The sequence below is a fragment of the Bacillus rossius genome, chromosome 1 (genome assembly GCF_032445375.1).
Source record: "Bacillus rossius redtenbacheri isolate Brsri chromosome 1, Brsri_v3, whole genome shotgun sequence".
Taxonomy (NCBI): Eukaryota; Metazoa; Arthropoda; class Insecta; order Phasmatodea; family Bacillidae; genus Bacillus; species Bacillus rossius.
The window spans coordinates 1,852,084-1,874,551 of record NC_086330.1 but is presented as its reverse complement, the minus strand read 5'-3'; the positions used below and the strand labels follow the sequence as shown (position 1 = coordinate 1,874,551).

The window sequence follows — 22,468 nt, the reverse complement described above, 5'->3', positions numbered from 1 at the left end:
CTTACTTGCTAGGATTATTCACCATGAAAATCAAATTTCCAATAGGAAATAACCTAAACACTATGTTAAATTGATTTATCTTTTGTTTCGAAAATTAAAAACTGCATAACTACAAAGTACAAGTCTTGAAAATCAAAAGTTCAGTTTGAATTACAAATAATACAAACGAGCACAAGCATGAACCAGAGATTAGAGAAACTTTCTCTAATCTCTTTATGGAAAGATGGAATATATCTATGCATTTAATCAACGACCTAAATGAATTTGTTTACCTGTAGTGTTTTGTTATGGCGCACTTTAGCGAAATGTCTGTTGAATATTAAAACTGTGAATGTTAGAGCCGTTAGATACTTAGAAAAGTGTTATAAAAGTACAGATTTTGAAGATTAAATGTAAAGAATGTTTTTTCGGGTGTGATAATCCTCGGTAGGCAGTTCTTCAAAAATTATTTGACATTATCTGTTGCCTGTGCATAGTTTAAAGTTTGATGAAATTCCCTGAACATTCCAATGTTCCATTAACATTGCTGTGGCTAGTAGTTTTAGAAACTTGTGGCTTTGACATTCTTAAAAAATATTATATTGTAGTAATGGTGAAGGTTTAGTGTTTATATTTTCAAGAGGCGTTATGTAAAATCGTGGCGTTCTTTGAAAAAATATAAAATATTTTGTAAAGGTATTTTTGATTTTTTAAAATTATATTTGTCTATTTTTTGACTTTGCGATATTTTTTGAGTATTTTACTTTTATGAACATTTAATTAGGTTAGACTAGGTAGGCATATTTTATAATTTGGCCGTTCTGAAGGAGAGCCTATTTTTAAAAGGTTTTAATGAATACTATAAATACTTGTGTTTTACATTCGGACATGATTCTCAATCATTTTTTAAGATTAGTCTTGCCATTTTGAGTGGTTGGGTAAGATTAAGTATATTCAAAATACCTAGCATATTTGGTTAAGCCCAATGCCATGATGGAAGGTTTTGAACAGGCACTGCCAAAAGCATCCAACAATACTGCTGCCCAAGCCTTCATGCCAGCAATTATGGATGATTTATGGAACTACCTATATCGTGATACTTTGCCCACAGTATCAACAATTGCAATTTCGGTAAAAGTTCCGTATCATGCATCCAACTTTATCCCTTGATCCTGGTGGTATGATCCTAAATGTATTGATCCTGTGGTACATGATGCGTGCTGTTTTAATTTATTAATTCAAAAGATCGTGGACATAACAAAAGCGTGTGTTATAACAATGAATTATGATAGTAAAATGTACACGAAAGAAATAATTCTACAAGAGCTTACATAATTTGGTTGCATTGTGGTATTTAATTTTTTTATATGTCCAGGATCTTTTGATGTATGAAATTAAAACAGCAAGCATCATGTACCAAAGGATCAATGTATTAAGGATCATGCCATGTGGATCAAGGGATAAACTTGGGTATGTGAGATGGAATTAAAACCCAAAGGTGAGCTATGTTTAGTGAAGAAATAAATAATTTTATTCAAAGATATAAATCTTTATGTAATGTTTTACAGATTAAAAAGTACTATGTTCACTTAATACACTTCTTTTAGCCTACCATTTCTGCTTATTTAGTTCAATCTTATGTCAGGTTTTTGTGTATTAGAGGGGAAAATAAATTTTGTGCATTGTTAATTAATAAAATAAAGGCATTTATGAATTTTTACATTGATTTTTATAGTCAATTCATGTGAAAAAAATTAATTTAAATGGAACAAATCTTTGGAAAATATTGGAGGTGCAAATAGTAGAGGCATCTGGAAAAAAATTCTACATATTTATCAAAAATATTTTAGCAACCATTCTTTTGTGTCTTATTTATTTAGTAATACTTGAGTAGATTTTATTGGTGTGTGTTGTTAAGTATATTATCCACACATGTCTACCTGTATGGAAGGAATGTAGGATAGGTTTGTGAGTTAGGGGGAAGAATGGTATCAAATTTAGGCTAGATTTCAGACCCACGTTATTGTGTTTAAAGTATTGGAATTTGAATTTACTGCTTTCCGCTCCACATTGATGGGTCATCTGTAATTAAATATTTTAATTTATTTGGTGATGTTAATGGATGTGTGTGATCTAGTATCAGGTCAACGTGAAGTAGTATCATACGGGTTCATAAATTTACCACATTTAAATTCATCATAGTTTATTAAGTAATATTATAAGGAGATAAGACAAAAAAAATGATAACTTTGATAACTCTAAATTTTATACAAATTTTACTAGCACGCGACGACCTATTGATACCTATATCTAATTCCAGTAATGTTCAGGGTTAAATTGAATTTCATGAGCCTCTAGCTAATAAATAAGTTATTCGTAAGAAAATAATCCGGCTTAGTTCAGGGGAGGGCAGTTGAAACATCGTTCTTCTTGGACCACTGATTTCGTCCTCAGCTTTCCAGGATATACGAGCAGTCTTGCTGTGAAAGAAAGTCTAAACTACGATCCAGTAGCAATACTGATGATGACAGCTACTGTTGACGCCATTCCGGGTGTGCTGAAAAATCTTTAGATTGGGCAGTTCTCACCAGTGCAGACAGGAACTGCAGCATGAAGATGATCGGAAGTCTTGCAAGGACGGATATTCGCCCGACGCGGTAGTAAAATTAATTGCGAAATGCGACTCCCTATAGTCTGCACGACGAAGAATCAGACTTCCTTCACTTAAGACTTGCAAAAATAACTAATTACGCGGTAGCCACGTATATTCTTGTCCTCTGCGCGCAATTCCCGAACCCAGGAACTGTCACACGCACAGAGAACGTCCATTCGCTCCGCAGTTCAAAACTTAAGTCTTTCGTTCCTCCCGAAAATGCCGACCAGCGAGCATCTCAGCTAGGAAGAATAATTAAACAACCTCTTTTCTTACCTGGCGAGAATTCAATACTCGAAGACCATAGCTAACAGTATCTACATGATGCGAAGTCAGTAATAAACGGAACAATACATCTCAAATAAATGTTCAACAAAGAAGAATAACATCCCAAATATCAATGTCAACTGATGAACTATGGAATATCTCTGGGTCGTCGCACCATGTACAATTTAGCATTTACATACATTACATAAAAATGTATAGTTACTCTTACTTAGATCACAAAATACAAAGCTAAGATACAACAATAATTATAAACATGTAAACATGTCCAAATGTTTACAATGGATAAACTATTTTCACATTCAATTGTAATTGGGTGAAAGTAATAAAGGCATATCTTAGTCTTTAGGGTGCATTTCAATCCCACAGTAGGTTTATTTTATTACAGAAAAATGTGCATACATATAAGCATACCGCCAGTTATGATGCTATGAAAAACATGATACATTTTTTGCAATATTATGTGTAAAAAATAATTAGATGTTATAGAAATGACATTAGTACTTATCATAAAACACAATTTTCAAACTGCCCACATTATACATAGTGAAAATTTCCCCATTTTTCAAGTCAAGTGTTAGGTAAAGAGACAGTAGTGAAAAATTTCAAATTTTTACTTCTATCTTTTTTATTAATAGGTAAATTGTTTGACATTGCCACTTAGAGAAAAACTAATTTTCAATCTTTGAACTTTATCTTGTAAGGTTTAGTTCATATTTACAAGCTACATTTGTCACGAACACATGGATATTATAGTTTGGAATGATACTCGTGTTGCAGTTTTTAAATACAGTAAATTGCACATATTCTTAAACCATCACATATAAGTTCAAGTACATAAATACTTTTTTCTTTTGGGATTAATGATTTAATTTTAAAACAAATATAACGTAAGACTCTGTCAAAGGCCTGCCTGCATTATCACATTTCATAATATCATCTGCAGGTTTTTCTTATTTCAATAAGCAAGAAATAAAACCTTAGGAAATGTATCCAGAATCCAGCGGTGATTGCAACCAGGACACGGCACCACACTCGGGCAGTTGGATCGCTGCGTTAGTCCTCCCACGTGCGATACAATAGCTTTCCTGTTTTACTGCTATTTTGCTTGCAGAGAGATACTTAAAATTATGAACTCTGCTCTTCAAAAATACTACTGCCCATCAAATATATATATATTTCATTTTATGTATAAAATGACATAAAAAGAACATTTTGCGCATAGAATGTGCTTAATTTTTTTTTTGCAAGAACTAGTACGAACAAAAAAATTTTATTGTATAAGTAAAGTGCAGTTTTCTTTTCGTCATTTAAATTTGAGTGTATTTCAGGAAATGAAGTGGAAAAAAATATTAGATATTTTTGACTTTGATTTTTTTTTTCCCAGGTAATAATGGGGCGTGCCAAACAGACTGGCTTATCTCGGAGGAGGAAGAAGAAGACATCTGCTACCACTGTAAGTAAAGCCACGGAAGAGAGCTCTGTGCGGGACACTGGTAACGCCAGACGAAGGCTCAGAGGCGCAGTCTCTCCGGGGAAGAGAGAGTCGTCTGAACCGAGTGCGGCAAGCGTCCCAGCCGCCCAGGAGCGACGCTCACCGAGGAAGGTGAGGCGAAGGGCTGCAGCATCGGAGAACGCCTCTCCAGCAAGCAAAGGGGCAGAGAAATCTCCTGGTCCACGGAAGTCTCTTCCACCTGGGTCACCAGAACAATCGGATGAGAACCAGCGAATCTCTCTTAGGCTGAACCCAAGACGGGTTGTTAGGTCACGTAATGCCTCCTCAGAAATTGAAAGGGTGGAGTCATCTGCTAGACCACAAAGGACTTACCAAACAAGGCAAATGAAACAGGTGAATGGAGCTCAGAAAAGTCATTCACCTAGGAAAACTTCGTTGCGATCTTCAACGAAAGAGAATGCATACTCATTCTCTGGCCTCGATCAGGAATCAACCGTTCAAAAGTTGCAGGATTTATCTACTCACAGTTCAAGTTATAATCACAGCAAACTGGAACCCATTTTGACTCAAAATACTTCAATCATTAACTTTCATAAGTTTACGAAGCCGAAAAAAAGTCTTCAGCCGTTTTTGGATGATCGTTCCGTGCTGTCATCTGGATCGATTCCCAGTGAGTACCTCTATTGTATTTAATAACCAATAGCATCTTATTGTTCTGCATGTACATGTTTTGGGTTTAACATAAAATTAAAACCAACTCTTAAGGTGCCAGGTTTTTTATTTCAAGAACCACTAGTATTTTAAAAGTGTTTCTTTAGTACGATAATATAAATGCCAATAAATTTGGCATAGAACACTGTTGAAAAAAAAAATATTAGTTAAAGTTGAAACCAAATGTTACATTAGATATAGCAGTGGTATGTTCAAACATTGCCACTGTATATATTTGTTTTAATTTGTAATTTTATGTAGTTATTTGTTTGTGTGGAAACTTTAGATTCAATAATATAAATAGATAAAAATATTCTTTAAACTTAATTGAGGAATATTTCTTGAAGCCTTTGTTATAGATTACTTCATTGCACAGTGAGGAAATGTGTCATATAATGTTGGTATTGTAGAAGACACTAACATTTGTGGAAGTTAAGACAGTTGAAATTGGTCCAGGAAAATGCCTCAGTGTAGTATAAATGTAGCACTGTGGTAGGGCAGAATGCTCCCATGTGTAGGGTGTGCCACTCATGAGATTACTTTTGTATGTTTTCACCTTTACAGCAAACTGAATTATGAGTTGATGCATGTAAAAGAGTTTTCACGTGTTGGTCTTGAATGGCGACTACACTGGAACAACGGTATCGATGGTCACGTTCAAGTAACCCCACCCTCTTCACTGGCCATTAGAGGGTAGCTTCCACCTCGAAGGCTCGACTATTCTGGACGTGTGGGGCCTTTGTTTCCTGCAGCCGTCCACATATTACTTTTGCAGCCTGTTCAGAGACGATTCATGAGGTTCGCTTGCTGTTGACTGCTGCCAGCCACGCCTGGCCAGAGATGGGACAGGAAAACACACGCTAATTGTCCAATGTAGTTTCAACTGGTCATGGAGGATTTCTCACTTTTGTCAGTACCTAGTAAAAACCAACACCCCCGCCTCTGCAACAGGTGCTCGCTCTCCCGTGGATTCTTGCCCTGGGCTCCCTAGTGGCATCCTACCTCGCTCCCGTCACTTTCCCCGGGGGATTGCGGCGGAGGTCTCGCCTCCCTCCAGGGCACTCTGGGTTCCATGCCGGGCAGATGCACTTTGTTCCCTCACCTCTCTTAGTCTCTAATGGCCTTGATGTTGACGAGACGTTTAACGTTTGTTCTCCACTGCGGGGCCCCTCGGAAGTCTGCAACCCTGGGGTTGCCTCCCCCCCCCCTCCCCCATCATGCCATGCTCGTGTCTGGACCGCGAATGACGGGTTGTTTCAGGGGACCCACTGTGGTGGAAGTCTCTGGACGAGACCGCCAACTTCTCCGGCGAAGCTGGGCAGGATGGTCGTAACCTGAGGTAACTATGACGTCGCTCCCGTCGTCTCGGAGATGGTGTGTTTGCTGTTAGCAGTGAGGGGTGTTGCACAAAGTGTGCAGTGCTACGTATGAGGTAGTGGGAGGACTGGACGGGCGGTGATTGGCTGCTGTCCATCAGCATGACTCGATGTTGGGCTGGCACAGGGGAATGCCGTAATTTTGGAGGCTTAGAAGTGTTGGCTGCTCAGTACAAAACAATGCTGCGTACATACATCCTTGATGTAAATATTTATGGTGCTGTTCTCTGGTTCAGGAAGTATTATACTTTTATGACGCCCATTAGGAGTCAAGATCTAAGGGTTTAATACATTGAAACAAAAATATACGATGAACAATCATGATAACTTAACTAAACTTGACAGCTGTACTGCAGCCTTTTCCATCAGAACCATAGTGATTACCGTGATTACCATAGTTGACCATCCCATAATACACCAAGTTTCACAAACAGAATACTCTATGCCAACAACAAGCAATTACTACTTATTGTTCAATTATCTGTTCACATTATTAACTGAACTTCATTATAGTTATTATTCATTAAAAAGAATACTATTTTCATTGAATCAATATTTTTTTATACTTTCCGCTTAAATACAAATTTCCAAGTAAACACAATTTTTTTTTTATTCTTTTCAGTTGGCGCTGTGTGGTCTGGTGCGCAGGCCTGTAAACTCAACCACAAACATCATTACAAACACATTATTACAAATAAAAAAAATAAATAATTGTCATCTACTCTTTTAAATAATTACATTAATTATGCACTGAACAAAATCTTTTCTTATAATTATTAAAAATACATTATCTTTAAAACATATATTTAAAGTAAAAAAAAAAACTAAATACGCCTATATTTAAAGGCAATACAAACAATCACAAATTTGTGGCATGAGGCTAATTGTCCCAAAAACATTTCCAAACACAATTCATGCTCTCACTCGTCTCACTCGGGGTTTGGTAAATGCTTCATCTGGTCGGCTGCTGGGAGTCGTGTGGTAGTGCGTAGCCATGCCCATGACGTTCATCGGCCAGTCTCTCCCATCATGCAACAGCCTCTGCATGGAGTAGCTTAGCTTCTGGGTTGCAGCCTTGGCAAATAATAATTTACCAACGTTTCGGTCGACATTGCAGTCGCCACCATCAGGGAGCAGTTACCTACTGAGTACTACTACTGGGTAAATACTACTACTACTACTACTACTACTACTACTACTAAGTCTACTACTACTACTACTAGTACTAAGTACTACTACTACTACTACTAAGTACTACTACTAAGTACTACTACTAAGTACTACTACTACTACTACTACTAAGTACTACTACTAAGTACTACTACTAAGTACTACTACTACTACTACTAAGTACTACTACTAGGTAACTGCTTCCTGATGATGGCGACTGCAATGTCGACCAAAACTTTGGTGAATTATTTGCCAAGGACACGGCTACGACCCAGAAGCCAAGCTACTTCAGACACACGTACTGGCAGCATCATGCCTCGACGAGATCGCTGCATCACTGTTACAGTCGGCTCACTTGATCCGACATATTCTCCGGTCCGCCTCGTCTGTAACCCAGCACTAATCAAGCCGTTCACGTTCACATTTTTTTGGTAGAATCCTGGAATTTTTCTTGGACACAATGTGATTTTAAACATTAACAGTCACAGTGTATTCTTCCTAGACTCAAAAAAGTCCTTTACATCTTGTTTTGAATATCATTGTACTGTTCATTAATTTTTTTTATACGAGTTAAAACTAACTGACTTTTGGTAATCTGACACATCTGTGATCCGGAAGTTGTAGTGTTAAGGGGGGGGGGGGGGGAGTTTTGTGTCAGCATAATTAAAGATCTTGGTCGCCACCACGTGGATAGGCACGTGGACCCGGCTTTCGATTCTGTCCCTGGGCCGTGACGTGGCCCATGGGGAGCTAAGCCCTGCGTGGCACGCTATGTTATCGGCGAAGACAACTGCTAGTGGGGTCTTGAGGTGCCCCACACACCTCAGTCCCTGCACTGGGCAGCTTGTGGTCGAGAGATGAATACGAGCGATTCAGGGTGACTCGGTTTTATTGGCACCGTCACGTACATTAAGACTCTGAGTAATCACACAATGAGGAGTTGTTACGTATAAAATAGTTAATGTTGTCAATAGCAAGTAGTCCAGCTTAAATGCTGACCAGGACACCGCGTGGACTGCCCCCAAAAGTACAAAGATTGTAGTGCTATTTAAAACACAAATTAGGTAAAACAGTCTACCACTGGGATAGGCCTCGAAGATGAATAGAAAAGGTTTAAATATACTTAACAACAGCAGAAGTTAACAGATCAGTGATGAGCAACAGGTTTAAGTCGACGAGGTGCGGAGATGCTTCCTGCCTCGGACGCCGTACGGAAGAGACTGAGCATTGGCCAGGGTGTCATGGCCACATGAATTGGTGAATTTACCGTTAGTCGATTAATATAGCAAAGCAACTATACATAACATGTTCAAACCCTTCAAAAATTACACGTTAATTTAGGATGAATTACTACGTATTACAATTATTTATTTATTAAGTTCATTATGTTTAAAGGGGAAGTCTTCACCACTCAACTGAGGGTGTGCGCTGAAAGGGGTCGCGCATGTCGCTGCTCCGTTCACATAATTAGCTGAAAACAATTACCCTGGAAAAAAAAGATTGAAAAAGTAAAAGAAAACCATACTTATTTATTTGACTGAATTATAAATTGTATGAGGCGGCAACACAGGCTCTCTTGCCGGGCGTCGGAACACATGCACACACACACACACGCACACTCGGCGGGAGGTTTGAAACGGAGGGTGTCGGTGGGAGGAGAGGGGGTCTGCAGCGGCGCGAGGGGCGTGGCCTGGTCGACCCGGAACTGTATGTCACTAGTACAATTACAGCCAGTTACAAAATAATTACTGAAGCATTTCTTCAAAGTGATGAATTAATATTTCTTACTTTTAACAATAAATATTAATCAAAACTTTATTATGATTTGAATTAAACAGAGATTTTGATCATTGAATTATGTCTGCTGAGTTGCAAATCTTAAAAGCAAACTGTTTTGCTTGTATTTTCAGGGTGGCTGGTGGGAAGAACCTCTCGGTTAGGAAGAATACTCGCAACAGCACTGCTAGAAAATCCCTTCTGTTAAAAGCTCTTGGAGCCAGAAATAAACAAAATATTTTATTTGTTGATAAAACATCTCAAAATGTGTCATTTACTGAAAGCATTTCGGATGCATCCAAATCATCGTACATTGAAGACTCGATCATCAGCAAGACATCTGCAAACAAGTTGGTTTTTAAGAGACTTCGATTAAAGAGAGTGATACAGGATGATTTATTCGATGCAGCTTTTGACGATACAGGTGATACAGATGTGGATCAAGGAACACGTTCAATACCTCGTGAAAATAAAACACTGCCTCATATTGATGACAGTGATGTCCAAGGTGACAGTGATGATCAAGGTGATGATGTCACACCACCGATAAAAAAGGCTGTTCCTAAAAGACGTCAAAATAAAAAAGCAGTGAATGGCAGTTTACTGGAAGCTGCATTTGAAAATTTGAACTCAACAAATGCAAACAAGAAACAATCAAATCCACGTCACTTGAAAAAACACTTGGGCATTGGTGAGAGTGAAGAAGGTCCTGCCGTGTCGGTTGACTTGGACAGTGAAGACAGTAACCTTAGCGATGCTGTAGTCACAAGAAAGCGTTTTCAGAAACCCAGGCGTACACAGGTTGTAGATGATAATTTTGATGCAGCTTTTGAAACAACTGGTGATAATACAATTGATAATATCTCTAGCCACACGAGAGGTTCTTTGAAAGCAGGAACCGGGAGTAATAAAACAAGCAGAGACAAGCAGTTAAGTGCAAAATTCAATGTATCTGAGAGAGGTGGTGTCAGTAACTCAGCATTGCAGCATGAAAGTAAATCTGAAACAGAGATTTCCTGGGACAGCAAACTCAACAGTGGTACCACTCCCGTACAAAGACTCATTCCAAAAAAATCTCAAGGTTCGATGCATAGTGAAAATGATTTTTTTCAGGAAGGTTTTGAAAATTCCAGCAGCACTACGTATAACAAGTTATCCATGATAACAGAGAGATCATCTCGTAATATAAAACAATCATTTAATGTTGATGTTCTTGGCTCAGAAAACATTGAAGCCATCACACCATCTAAAAAACAGCCAGGATTTAAAAAAAAACAACAAAAGAGGAAAAAAAGAGATGGTGAATTTGATGAAGCTTTTGATAATGCTAACAACAGTGGTGGGAATAAGCGATCAGCATCTGTACAACAAAATGGAGAACACGTAACGTCATCTACCATTAGTGACAGTGAAGACAAAGTGACACCTGCAAGGAAACGTACTTTACGTAAATTACAAAATAAAAAGATTAATGAAGATGAATTCGAAACAGTGCTTCAAAAATCAAACAACACTTCTGCTAGTATAAGAATTACAAAGAAGTATTTTCATAATACAAAACATTCATTGAATGGTAATGAAGAAGATACAAAGGCTACAACTCCCAAACAACAGTCTTCTTTCATGAAACAACATCAGAACAGAAATAGTGGTAACAATTTTAATGAAAGTTTTAAGAATAATAATGCTGGTGTTTCACGAAAGCTGTTACAGTCAGTACAGCGGAACAAAGAACAAAACACAGTGGATACCACCAGTGACAGCGAGGATGAAAGCGTCGCAACAGCAAGAAGACATGTTTTACGCAAATCTCGAAATAAGAAGGTAAATGAAGATGAATTTGAAGCAGCGTTTGAAAAATCAAACGACACTTCTCCTAGATTAAGAATTACAGAGAAGTCTTTTCATAATACAAGACATTCGTTGAATGGTAATGAGGTAGATACTGATGCTATAAATGTTGTTACATTTCCCAAACAACAGTCTTCTTTCATGAAACAACATCAAAACAGTAATAGTAGTAACCAGTTTAATGAAAGTTTTAAGAATAATAATGCTGGTGTTTCACGAAAGCTGTTACAGTCACTACAGCGGAACAAAGAACAAAACACAGTGGATACCACCAGTGACAGCGAGGATGAAAGCGTCGCAACAGCAAGAAGACATGTTTTACGCAAATCTCGAAATAAGAAGGTAAATGAAGATGAATTTGAAGCAGCGTTTGAAAAATCAAATGACACTTCCACTAGATTAAGAATTACAGAGAAGTCCTTTCATAATACAAGACATTCGTTGAATGGTAATGAGGTAGATACTGATGCTATAAATGTTGTTACATCTCCCAAACAACAGTCTTCTTTCATGAAACAACATCAAAACAGTAAAAGTAGTAACCAGTTTAATGAAAGTTTTAAGAATAATAATGCTGGTGTTTCACGAAAGCTGTTACAGTCAGTACAGCGGAACAAAGAACAAAACACAGTGGATACCACCAGTGACAGCGAGGATGAAAGCGTCGCAACAGCAAGAAGACATGTTTTACGCAAATCTCGAAATAAGAAGGTAAATGAAGATGAATTTGAAGCAGCGTTTGAAAAATTAAACGATACTTCCGCTAGATTAAGAATTAACAGACATTCGTTGAATGGTAATGAAGAAGATACTGAGGCTATAAATGTTGTTACATCTTCCAAACAACAGTCTTCTTTCATGAAACAACATCAGAACAGTAATAGTGGTAACCATTTTAATAAAACTGTTACGAATTCTAATTCTGATGTTTCAAGAAATTTGTTGCAGTCAGTACAGCGGAAAAAAAAACAAAACACAGTGGATACCACCAGTGACAGCGAGGATGAAAGCGTCGCAACAGCAAGAAAACATGTTTTACGCAAATCTCGAAATAAGAAGGTAAATGAAGATGAATTTGAAGCAGCGTTTGAAAAATCAAACGACACTTCCGCTAGATTAAGAATTAACAGACATTCGTTGAATGGTAATGAGGTAGATACTGAGGCTATAAATGTTGTTACATCTCCCAAACAACAGTCTTCTTTCATGAAACAACATCAAAACATTAATAGTAGTAACCAGTTTAATGAAAGTTTTAAGAATAATAATGCTGGTGTTTCACGAAAGCTGTTACAGTCACTACAGCGGAACAAAGAACAAAACACAGTGGATACTAACAGTGACAGCGAGGATGAAAGCGTCGCAACAGCAAGAAGACATGTTTTACGCAAATCTCGAAATAAGAAGGTAAATGAAGATGAATTTGAAGCAGCGTTTGAAAAATCAAATGACACTTCCACTAGATTAAGAATTACAGAGAAGTCCTTTCATAATACAAGACATTCGTTGAATGGTAATGAGGTAGATACTGATGCTATAAATGTTGTTACATCTCCCAAACAACAGTCTTCTTTCATGAAACAACATCAAAACAGTAAAAGTAGTAACCAGTTTAATGAAAGTTTTAAGAATAATAATGCTGGTGTTTCACGAAAGCTGTTACAGTCAGTACAGCGGAACAAAGAACAAAACACAGTGGATACCACCAGTGATAGCGAGGATGAAAGCGTCGCAACAGCAAGAAAACATGTTTTACGCAAATCTCGAAATAAGAAGGTAAATGAAGATGAATTTGAAGCAGCGTTTGAAAAATTAAACGATACTTCCGCTAGATTAAGAATTAACAGACATTCGTTGAATGGTAATGAAGAAGATACTGAGGCTATAAATGTTGTTACATCTTCCAAACAACAGTCTTCTTTCATGAAACAACAACAGAATAGTAATAGTGGTAACTATTTTAATAAAACTGTTAAGAATTCTAATTCTGATGTTTCAAGAAATCTGTTGCAGTCAGTACAGCGGAAAAAAAAACAAAACACAGTGGATACCACCAGTGACAGCGAGGATGAAAGCGTCGCAACAGCAAGAAAACATGTTTTACGCAAATCTCGAAATAAGAAGGTAAATGAAGATGAATTTGAAGCAGCGTTTGAAAAATCAAACCTTTCTACAAGTGTGAGAATTACTGATAAGTCTCCTCATAATACAAAGCATTCAGCTAAGGATGATGTCCTGGAAGACTGTAGTGCTGTTACACCATCTAAAAAACTTCCTGCATTTAAGAAACAACAGAAAAAGAAGGGAATTGAAGACCAATTTGATAAAGTCAGTGATAATTCTAACTCTCTATCACACTCGGTGAAAGAGAACAAGAAACAAGTGACAGAGTCTACCACTAGCGACAGTGAAGTGATGACGCTTGCAAGAAGGCAAGTTTTACGGAAGTCTCAAAATAAGAAACTACCGGATTTGTTCGAGGCCGCCTTTAAAAAATCCGTCAGTACTTCACGTGATAGAATATTTAATAATACAAAGATAGTGGGCCAGTCACCTCATAAACAAAAAAATTCATTAAATGAGGAATCAGATTTTGGAGATGTTTCTTCTATTGCAACATCCATTCAAAAGTCTTCTTTTATAAAACAACAGAAAAAGAAAAGAAGCTTAGATGAGTTTCATGAAACTCTAGAGAATGCCAACACAAGCATTGTGAATAAACTGCAGGACTCGGAAGACTCAGTGGCTACTGCGAATGACAGTGAAGATAAGGCGACTCCAGCAAAAAGGCGTGTCTTGTTGAAGTCTCGAAATAAGTTGCTAAACGTTGATGATTTGTTTGAGGCAGCTTTTGGAAAGTCAAGTAACTTTACAAATGTGGTTCCAGCAAATGAGATTGTGATGTTAGATAAATCGACTGGCAGGCCTGAACTCTCATCTAATGATAATATACCGGTTTCGAAGAGTGCCTTTAAACAGCAACAACTTGATGGGATATCAGGAGTTTCTCTGTCAGATGCTGTGGTGGGCAGTCCTGACACCAGTGATGTGAACAAGAAGCATTCAGATCTGTCTCCAGGGGGCGGTGTCACAAACAACAGCAGAGACCATGATGTCACACCCGCAAAAAGGCATGTTATAAATAATTCTGGGAATGATATGTTACATGTGACTTTAGAGGTATCTCAAAATGCTACAAATGAGGATTATGATGTGTATATGGCTGGTGTCTCTTCTAACAAACGTAAATTTGCATCAAATGCTGACGTAAATTCTTCCAGATCAAGGAAGTCATCATCTCCTTCAAGGAAGAAACATGCGTTCAAGAAACAAGATTCAGAGGATATGAGGGAGAATAATGAGTTGATTGGTTCGCTTGGTAGCCCAAGTAACGTAGTCACGACTGATAAAGAGATGCAGAACTTGACGGAACCAGGCCAGCCTGTGTCCACAAATCTTTCTGGAATCTCTTTCCATGGAAGTGTTCCCAAGCAGGTGAAGTTTGTGGAGGTGTCCCAGTTTCCTGAAGGGCGTGCTGTGTCTCTCCGGTCCTCCGCGCAGATGTGCGACGGGGAGTTCCCGGTCGATGACGCTCGAGCATCGGCAGCGAGCAGCGGTGCTCGTCCGAGCGAGGGTGGCGGCAGAGCGTTGAACACTGGAAGCTCCGGCGCAGAGCGGGAATCACCAGCTGAGCAAACACTCTCGGAAGCTGGAGCGAAGACAACTTCGCGGAGCTCGGTTCCTGCTACTAGAATCTCGCATTCTGGAAATGAAGCTGGTTCAAGCAATGCTAGGGAAACTATTAATGACCGTGATGCAGGTTTTTCACGAAAGGTAGGGGAAAATGTAGCTGCGCAAAGGCAAAGCAAAATTACAGACTTCATTGAAGCATACAAGAAAACGAGGGAAGAGAAAGAGAATGAGTTAAAGCGTACCAGAGAAACGGCTCTTGATTCGGATTTCCCATTGCCGTCACTACGCAAAACAGTCGCGAGGAAGCCTGCCAAAGAGATTGATCCAGACTTCCTCGTGAATGGCAAAATGATTCGTGCACGCCGTCTTAAGAAACCAGCTCCGTGGTTTTCCAAGAAGCTGTATGACGTGTTAATCCGCGCGTGCGAAATCAAGTACGGTGCCTTGCGACATCGAAGAAAAGCGGAAGAGTTTGCCGGCGAACTTCACAGACTGGTGAAGGAAGTGTTGAAAAAGAAGAAAGACTATGAAGGTATAGTTGAAGTGATTAAAAAGAAATTGTTTAAAATTGGAGTCATAGAAACACTAGATGACTTTTACCATTTCATTCGAGACTTCTTACCAGAGGAGTTCAGGTACAAAGTCATACCGTGTAGGCTGGCTTTTGGTCGTATGTCGGGCATTCCAGTTCCAGAAGGTGTTAGTATCTGGGCGCGGCTGTCTTTCCCCTGAGACCCTTCCCATTCCACATTGCTGTTTGCCAAACGCAGCGTGAAGTTTCCTGTTTCTGTGTCGGACGTCCTCTTTCAAGTAGTGATTCTGGACTGAGCTGATAAGCAATGTTAATGGAATCAAGAGAGACCGGTATAAGTGGTTTTGGAATCAAAGCGGGTCAGTTGTTTGCCTTAAGGAAAAACTTAAATGAGGAGTATCGTGTTAATTTACATGAGTGTGAAAGCTGATTTGTCGATAACCTTTGATTAGATTTTTCGTTTATGGCAATTTAGTGTACATTTTAAACTAGTGACATTTGCCATTAAAACTTACAAATAAATACTAATTTTTATGTAGATAAAGTGGTCACCTCATGTGACAGCATATTTTTATACTTCTGGGAGAGTAGCTTGCAGTGAAAATTAATTTGTATATTTGTAATATATAAAAATAAGGTGTACATTCCAGTGAAGTTATGAAGATACTGTATGTTCATCTCTTTAAATGTTATATTTTGTAAAAAAAATTAAAAAATACAAATAATTTTGCAAATATTGTTTTTTTAAATGAAGAAACATTTAACATGTGACATTATTTTGCATATTACTCTGGCTCTTGTGCATGTAAAAAGTATATTTTGGACAACATTTTAAAGTTTTATTCTCTATCATTTGTTAGTTTTGGAATGGTAAATTATATTTAGTTTTGTTAATAATTTTTTTTAAATTTTCTTTGTCAATTTGTATATTGAATTCCTCAGAAATTACAATAGCTTTTGCTGTAGACGTAGTTTTTATTAATTTTATTGAAAAATATTTAATTGAATATTTACATAAATTCTTGATAAAGTTTTGTGACAAAATGTGCCTTAATATATATAATAAGAATGTATTTGTGCATTAATATAAAGGGAGTAGCTAATGCCCAGAGTGTGTTGCAATGTCTCATTCATTTTATTTGTAATTTGTTTGAAGTAGGTGCACACATACAAAGCAACTGCCGCTAAACTATATGCATGTCACCTATTGTAAAATGGTTGTACTAATTCAGAAACCTTTGTGGGCGTGCGCACAACTCGCCAAAGTTTCATTGCAATAGGATCAATTGTTTAGGAATGCATAAGGGACAAGCAAACATTCATTAGTATGTGTGTGTGTGTATGTAAGTAAAGAGGTGTCATTATTTATTTAATATTTGTATTGTGAGGTTCCCATTATATTATATTATGTATGTTCTATTGTCATAGTATTTTATTGGTGGGAGTGTCACAGAGTATTGTTCGAGGTACCGGGACCACATCTACTTGCTCCTCATGTCTAATACTGCCGAGTGGGAGCTCTGAGACTCATTTGTGGGAGTGGAGACTCAGTCACCTAACTTAAAGGTTTTATTTTTATTAACTTTATCTAGCATCAAATGCTGTACTGCTTCAACTCTGAAGGTACTCCAAACATTTTCATTGCCCAGCACAAAGTGCTCTGGCGCACACGTTAATGCATTCCGAAGGTCTCTAGTAACTGGAGTTTTACTGTAGTGTCTTAATAAGCTTTCAATATAAGCATTATAATTTCTAAATGAATAAACTTAGTTTGTAATTACATTCGTAAAACCACAAGAAGTTTTTTTTATCTTATTACGAATATAATAATGACAATATACTCACTAAGCATTATCTTAAAGGGTTTCAAATTGAAATTGAAAATTCAAATTCCAAATTTGAGATTTGAAATTGGAATAAGAATTGTTTGTAATTTTTGGGGCTGAACCGGCCAATTTTTTTGAAATATAATAATCCCAGTTATTCTGATTGACAGCGACAGTGTTACTTGTGGCAGCGAAAAATTCTGAACATAAGTTTAGTGAGGTTTTAGTTAAATAAAATGCTGACTCAAGCCAGGATCATGAAGAGTATGCAAATGTTAGTTAAGGGCAGAGAGGACTTCAGTAGTGTGCTGCTTACAGTAACAGTGTGTTGGTCAGTTTCAAGTACAGCTAATTCTCGTTATTGACCACAACCTGTAAGACTGAAAAGTAACCTACTCTTTCTTGTCATCTGGGATAAGAAAAACTAGGTTTCAAAGTTTACTAAATACATTTAATATAAAGGCTATGTCTTCCAAGCTTCTTGCATTGTGAGTATCTTGCTATAGTACTGGTGGACCTGCCTTGTGGAAATATTCACAACTGTTAAATGGTGCAATAACAGATGTGATAGATGGTGCATATTTAATTTAAGGTTGTAAGTTATACTGGAGTAATGAATATGCCTGTATCCTTGTAGGTTAAGACAGAGCCTTGAAATATGGATGCTGACTTGCCGTTTTTTATGTAAATTGTCTGTTTAACTCCATAATATTTAAAAATAAATGCACAAATGGTCTTTACTGCCTTTCTCATTAATATATATATATATATTTTATATCATGTTTTTTCCTTAGTGGTAACATTCCAGTAGTGATCTGCGGTGGCACTCAAGAGCTGTGGTTCTGTATGTACTCCAACTGGCTTAGATAACATGTTAGTACATAAGGCTTTACATGTTACATGTTCAACATATTTTTTACAGAAATAAATATATTGTGAAGTTGAGTTTATAATAAATTGTTTAATTTAAAAACAGCTTTGGAAAGTTGGTGTTTCTGAAGGAGAAAAAAATTCTCCAAAGGTTAAAATACCTGAAACACACACTCTCTCTCTCTCTCTATATATATATATATAAAGCGTGTGTTTATTCTGGTGTGTACCCTTTGGTTGTAGGAGGGTTATAGTGAGAGGGTGTCTTGTAACCATATGTGAAAAAATTTTCATGTACTCTTTTTATTAATTACCTTTTGAAAAGTAAAGGGGTAAAATTTTAATTAACTATTAGTTGCACAGTATGTAAAAGTAGTGTGAATGGTTTTTCGTAGGGAGGCCATAATAGTAAAATATAATATTAAATTGAAGATTCAAATACATTTTCAAGTATTTAATGGGTACGTTTTTTATGATTTATATTTTACGGTTTGAAAACCAGTATGCAAATTGAAATTACAGAGATTACTTGACATGTTAGACAACTGAAAAATGTTTATGTTAAAGGTAGGTAATGCTGGAAGAAGTAGGTCTTTGTTTACCTGGGTTAACTTAGTATTATCCAAAATATGTTGGGTGAAGTTCAAATAAAAATTGAAATAAATTTGAATTTGGCATTTACCTGTGTACACCCAGGGCTACCCAACGCTGACTGGGTAGTGTGAGAAAAAACAAATGATTGATAACTTTAATGTAATGTATTTAATAACCGACAAAACATTGGTACTTTAACTAAACAGATTTATTTAAAGTATTTTGAATGAGAAAATTCATAATGAAATGTAATCAGAATATTGATTATAACAATAGTTCACAAAATGGCACTTTCACAAAATAGTACTTATGTTATTATTGATAACGAATAAATTGTTATTTATTTGTGCGAAACAAACTGCAGTGACACTTTGAATTGCATAATTGTCCTGAAGCCTTGCTTTTTCACTTCTTTGTAGCACATTTTGTTTTGCGAAAACACCCAACCTTACCAAGCCTGCCTTGCACAGGTAGTCCCCAGCTTCTAATTTATTACTGTGATTATTTCGATTTTTCCCTACGACCTTGGGTCATGCTAAGTTAATCAGAGTAAACCTAGGTTTACCTACTTCTTCTAGCATCACCTGTAACATATACAAATCTTCTGTTTGGCAATAAAAAATTTTGGTGCTGAAAAAAATTAAAAACAAGATCAATAATTTTGATAATATGAATCTTCTGTTGTGAGGTTTTGTTGAAAGTGCTTTAGTATGTTCCGGCCAGCCATCTGGAGATGCTACACTCTTCTCATCAGTAGAGACCTGCAAAATTAGCGGATTCATTCGGTGTTAGGCTAGAATTCAAACACATATACCTCTTAGATAATTTTGTTATTGGCTTACTGTTCATCTGGACGAATCTCGACCAGTTATAAACCCTCAACCAAAGAAGGATCGAATCACAGACAAACCAGCCGAGACGACTTACAAATCGGCAGCCAATGAACTTGCGTTATTTGCCCGAGTGTACAGGGGTATGTGCAGTCTATCCTGAAGGCCATAGAAACTGCGAATTTTGCAGGTCTCTACTCATCAGAGAACCACTGTTAAACATTCAGTCAGTGATCTGTGTCTGGCATTGTAACATTTATTGAACAGGGTTTTTAATTGATTTTCTTCTTCGTAAAAGTCGGAGCACTTAATGTTTTATGTAGCCTGAATGGAATCAAATGTGTTTTGCAGAGTTTGTGGTGCTATGGTAAACTCTCTTTGTAACAAAATAAGAATCACAACACAGCAAAGTGTAGAAGTGTTGGGTATGATGAAAATAATAAAATATTGAGATAATTTTTTTTTATATTTCAATAACATATTTTTACTTAATATAGTATTTATTTTATTCAAAAAACATATTTGGCCTCATTTACATAAACATACAAACATAGCTAGTTCAACACTGGATAGGACGTTTCAGAAGTTAGGTACACTGATGATCACATGTAGCTTACAAGACAAGTGACCGTAGCACACCACACGCTCGATAGCTGTTACCTTGAACAAAGTGCTGCAACACTTGCAAGCTGTGTTGGGTAAACATATGTAGCATCATGTAGCATCATGTATGTTTCAGTTGGAGAAATAGACAACTTACAAACATGCAAAACACATTCATTTAAAATCTTTAAAGTGATCATCTGCAAAATATTTGAAATCTTAACAATAATTTAGGTACACAAATTATTAAAAAAAAATATTTTGTTTTATCGTTTCCAAAATGCTTGCTGCTTGGAGATTTCAATGCCTGCACGGCTTGAAGTACATTTTACTTAAAAGAACAAGATAATTTTTTTCTAACACCATTACAAATTACATTGAATCGCTAACGGGTGTGATCCAGATATTTGTGAGCCATCTAGTAGCACTGTCCAGCAGTGGTGCTTGTTTGAGCACTCAGTGTCCCGGGCAGTGCTACATGTGGTACATATGCAGGTGTGGAAGGCTTAAATACTGCAGTAAATGTGTTCCATTAAACAGGTTAATGTTTCAGCTTGTTTGCTAGGTCGTGTTAAAATCAAAACAAATAGTGCATATTTTTCGTAATTATAAAGTATAATGATGGTTATTTATGCTGATATTCCTAGTTACATATATGTAATAGTTTTAGTTGTAAAATAAAGTATTGATAGGTAATTGACACACCTGTTCAATGCTACATTTCCTAGTATTATTTATTGACTGAGAACCATCCAAGCGAAATGTAAAATGACACAGCAGGTACACATTTTTGATGTGAAAATATTTTACTACCTATGTACTGCTCATACTCCATAAAAATATTCTCACATTCAATTAGGCTTTATTTCTATATAAAACAATTACTGACAACAATTTTTTTTTGGAACCCCAAATCTCCTTTTTATGTAGCCAGTCCTTCTTAATCTTAGTGGTTTCCCCACTCCATGTTCACGGACGTGTGTAGCCATGCATGGGTAAGAAACAGAATTTACTTATAACCTGAGCAACACCTTCGTTGCAACACTCCATCCATTCAGCTGGCTTTAACTGTAAACCACGTACGGAGGTGGTGTTGGCTAAGGCAGATACTGCTAAACGTCTCCTAATCTCATTCCTAGTCTACAGCTGTGTTGTCGTGACATGGCTTTAGGGGCGTGCAAAGCTTTGGAAAAAAGAAGTCGAATCAAAGATTAAGTTTCATAGCTTTTTCTAAATTTCAAAACTTGTTCCGAAATTCAAATTTTCTATCTACTATTCTCACCCGTCACTTAATATTGCGTACGTTCCAAAACAATAATTGCTGTTTTGGCATTTCCTACCTCCTGCATTTTTTTAATGGTTCAGCATACATGTGAAGGATAACTGGGTTGATTATGCAAACTAAATATACTTCAAGTGGGTGAGATACGAGACAGTGCAGGACATTTAACATCTAACAGAGAAAATTTTGATACATATTTCCGTTATTAATCTACTTTAGCTATCACAAAAGTAATTTATTGTTTTTGCATTTTTTTTATTTTTTTTTTATTTATTGGCCAGGCAATTGGATTGGAGTTGATTCTACATTGTTATAATTCAGTAAGTGGAATGCATGATTTGCTGGTGAAACAAGTACTAAAGCACTTAAAGTTGTATGTTTGGCATTTTCTTTATGTAACAAAAAATAAGAAAATTAAAATGTGATATTAGATTTCAACTTTTTCGTCAGTAAAGAGTCAGATGTAGAATTTGATTTGAAGTGAAGAAATGGTCTTTGCACACCCCTTCATGATTTAATGGTTTATACTTATTGTAAAGCCACATAGATGCTAAATATTGGCTGAAGCAAAATATGAACATTTATTTTAGTAACATCTAGAATTAGATCTGTAGGTACCGTGGTTATTTGCAAAAACCTTGACTTATAATAAAAAAGGAACAATGGATGAGAATAAATTATCATGAAAGATAATGCAATAATACCTTACAAACATTACTTGCAGGAACAAGGTGAAAATATTACACTTATCAAAATTAAAGTTATGATAGCCTAAACTTGAACAATCATATTTCCAAGCTAATATCTTCACACTAGAACCCCATTTGGTTAGTGAGCTAGCATCCTCTGGTGTCCTGAAGACTGGCTCAACTTAACTTCAATGTAAAAAATTTTTGTTTATACATTAAACCGTAAACATTAATTTTTTTACTTGGTGTAATATTGGTGCTTTAAGCAGAAAGTGCAAAATTTAGTATCAAC

The 22,468-nt window shown here is 36.7% G+C and overlaps 1 protein-coding gene across 2 annotated transcripts; it reads left to right on the top strand.

Moving 5' to 3' along the window:
- The first annotated feature begins 226 nt into the window (after nucleotides 1-226).
- On the top strand, nucleotides 227-21,057 carry LOC134531026 (putative uncharacterized protein DDB_G0282133). Of its 2 annotated transcripts, none has more exons than XM_063366520.1 (4): nucleotides 227-426; nucleotides 4,305-5,043; nucleotides 6,345-6,423; nucleotides 9,541-21,057. In XM_063366520.1, exons 2-4 carry the CDS (start codon nucleotides 4,311-4,313, stop codon nucleotides 15,680-15,682), a joined length of 6,954 nt encoding a protein of 2,317 aa, XP_063222590.1. In that variant the 5' UTR covers nucleotides 227-426; nucleotides 4,305-4,310; the 3' UTR covers nucleotides 15,683-21,057. The 2 variants fall into 2 exon arrangements, with proteins under 2 accessions (XP_063222590.1, XP_063222596.1); XM_063366526.1 differs by having other exon boundaries at nucleotides 245-675.
- The last annotated feature ends 1,411 nt before the right edge of the window (nucleotides 21,058-22,468 follow it).

Coding starts and splice junctions, on each gene's coding strand:
- LOC134531026 (XM_063366520.1), top strand. CDS start 4,311: ATGGGGCGTGCCAAACAGACTGGCTTATCTCGGAGGAGGAAGAAGAAG. Junction 5,044..6,344: donor GTCATCTGGATCGATTCCCA/GTGAGTACCTCT, acceptor GGGTTGTTTCAG/GGGACCCACTGTGGTGGAAG. Junction 6,424..9,540: donor CAGGATGGTCGTAACCTGAG/GTAACTATGACG, acceptor TTGTATTTTCAG/GGTGGCTGGTGGGAAGAACC.